Here is a 2,761-nt window from a genome sequence, read left to right as displayed (position 1 = left end):
CGATTTGAATTTAAAATCCATCATGTTATTTTCACTCGCCAAGATTCAGCCGCCTCGCAGCCTCCGTTTTCAGTTTTGTCATGTCAGTCTTTCCCGTGTACGTCACTGGCAATTCATCAAACTTGAGGAAGTATCCCGGCATGTATCCCATACCGTCCAACGAATCTTTGTTCACGAATTTATGTTCACAGAAACGTTGTACGTCCCCAGGAGTCAGAGTAGAGGACACAAAACAAACACACACTTCCTCATACATCCGGGCATCTGGTACAGCCACCGTGGTCACGTGATTTACGCCTTCCATTCCTTTGAGCACATCATCTACAGCACCAGGTAGTATCTTCCGACCTCCACGCGATATGGTTTCACTCCTTCTTCCGCTGACGATGACTTCACCGGAAGTTGTTAGTAGTCCAACATCTCCTGTTTTTAACCAAGGTGGTTCGTCTGCAGAGAATACAGCATCAGTCATAGACATATCGACATGATATCGCTTCATCAGATAGGCACTTCTAAGCTCAATATTACCAGGTTCTCCTCTTGCAACAAGGCATCCATCTTCATCTACAATCCTGATCTCCATACCGGGAGCGGGATGACCTACTTTTCCGGTTTCAAGAACGTCGCCCTCAAAAATCGGGCTGAAAACTGCCACACCCCCGGACTCTGATGACCCATACCCTATCATAAGTACTCTACAGAATCTACCAACTACCTGAGTGTAGAAATTATCCATAATCTGTCCACCTGTTGTTATCAGTTCCAACCTAAATCCGTCATCAGGGATACTGGTTTTCTCCACGATTAAATCTTGTATACAGTATGGCATCATGAAAGCATTCTTGACCTTCTCCTCCTTCATAATATCCCAGATCTTCTTCATTCCATTCTCCTCTGTTATCAGACTCGAGTCGGTGAATACCCTGGTATGTCCCCGCATGCTGGATACCAGCGCTGTTCCACCTATCCAACCAAATGGCCGATCGTTGTAAACAATTTTGTTGTGGAGAACCTGTTCAGGGATTCCCTGCACTAACCGTGTTGCAAAAAAGTGAGAATGCACCACCATTTTAGGTTTTCCAGTGCTACCGGAAGTGGTAAAGATCAAAGCGTCATCTTCAGGACGCTTTTTCCAGTAAGGCAGCATCATCGTCAATGGGTTTCAGAATATCATCGATGACTGTGTGGATAAGGTTGGAGAAATCCGTTCTTCGTAGGAATATGTATTGTCGATTCTGTGGATTATTTTCGTTTTTGTTTTCCAGTGATTCGATTATAGGAAGTAAGCTGTCGTCATTACCTGGATCAACAAATAACAGCCGACAATCACTCTTGTTTAGAATGTTGACGGCATCCATGGCGTTTTTTAACTCAATGTTAAGTTGGAGGACTACAGCTCCAGACAAAAGGATTACCGAATTCCGCCACCACTCTAGCCAGTGAGTTTGGACCGAAGAGGCCGACTTTGTCTTGTCTTTTTACTCCCGAGGTCACGAGAAATCGGGCCACTCCTGTAGCCCTATCATACAGTTCCGCGTAAGTGATGCTCTGGCGAGGTCCAGAGGCTGGCCGATAGACGAACGCATCAGTGTCTGGTATAGAGGCAGCGTTTTTCTCAATCATGCCATTAATGGTTACTAATGAGTAAGGCGATGTAGGTGGGTTGTTCAGGTAGCTTAAATCACCCATGTTGCTGAAAGAAGAAATGTAAATTATGCAAATTATACTGTTGATTAACGTAAATGATTCACATAATAAACATTGAAAATGGCCGATTTAAAACAAGCCGTTGTGTCAATACATACATTCCATTCATCTATGCTTTCTGGGTATTTTCATGAGTGAAAATGATTACGAACATTTGTAAGAACGTATATATTTCTGTATACTTACCACGCCTGTGATTGAATGTCTCTGTAGATAACCATACACAAGTATAATTGTGTACGTGATATTGTATGTATGTCATAAGGTTATCTTACCCACGTGACCACGGTGGCCGAGTGGTTAAGTTGTCCCGACACTTTAACACTAGCCCTCCACCTAGCTCTGGGTTGCGAGTTCGAAACCTACGTGGGGCAGTTGCTAGGTACTGACCGTAGGCCGGTGGTTTATCTCCGGGTACTCCGGCTTTCCTCCACCTTCAAAACCTGGCACGTCCTTAAATGACCCTGGCTGTTAATAGGACGTTAAACAAAAACAAATAATACCTACGTGCAGTTCTTAGTACTAAATAGCTTTAATCAATACTTAATTACATTATAATACTGGGTATACACAATTGGAAGAAAAACCCAATTACGTTAATTTCTAGTTTCTTTCCGTCAAAAAATGCATTTCGTAAAAGGCCTCCATTTCCACCTAGAGTCCAATACAGTTGTTAAAAATAGTAAGCAAGGCTTGATTTATAAAATCTTCATTGTAATATTGAGACTGTCAATGCTGTATGCCTTCAGAAGCTTTATAGCACTTTTAAATTCATCCGTAGATTATAACGTGGACTGGTTTTCCGTAGGTGCTTCCTATATTGCCTTTGTTGAGAGGTACATGTACATGCATGTGTGTCCAGTCATTTTCAACTTTCTACATTGTTGTATATGCACATTTTTATTTAAGATATCTTGATTTTTAGTAATGTAAGTTTTTATTTAAGATATTTTTACTTTCTCTATATAAGACTTTTTATTATATATATTTAATCATTTCCATTTGAATATTAAGGGTCATCTATATAGCAGAATAATGTTGAATTTCAAACACG

General features: G+C 41.2%; 1 protein-coding gene across 1 annotated transcript; it reads right to left on the bottom strand.

Moving 5' to 3' along the window:
- Positions 1-31: 31 nt before the first annotated feature.
- Positions 32-1,069, bottom strand: LOC117318032 (2-hydroxy-7-methoxy-5-methyl-1-naphthoate--CoA ligase-like). The gene has a single exon (XM_033873032.1). The coding sequence runs from the start codon at positions 1,067-1,069 to the stop codon at positions 32-34; it is 1,038 nt and encodes a 345-aa protein (XP_033728923.1).
- Positions 1,070-2,761: the final 1,692 nt, after the last annotated feature.

This window comes from Pecten maximus, chromosome 19 (genome assembly GCF_902652985.1).
Source record: "Pecten maximus chromosome 19, xPecMax1.1, whole genome shotgun sequence".
Classification (NCBI taxonomy): Eukaryota; Metazoa; Mollusca; class Bivalvia; order Pectinida; family Pectinidae; genus Pecten; species Pecten maximus.
Note: the sequence above shows the minus strand (reverse complement) of the source record. Positions and strands in the feature narration are given on the sequence as shown.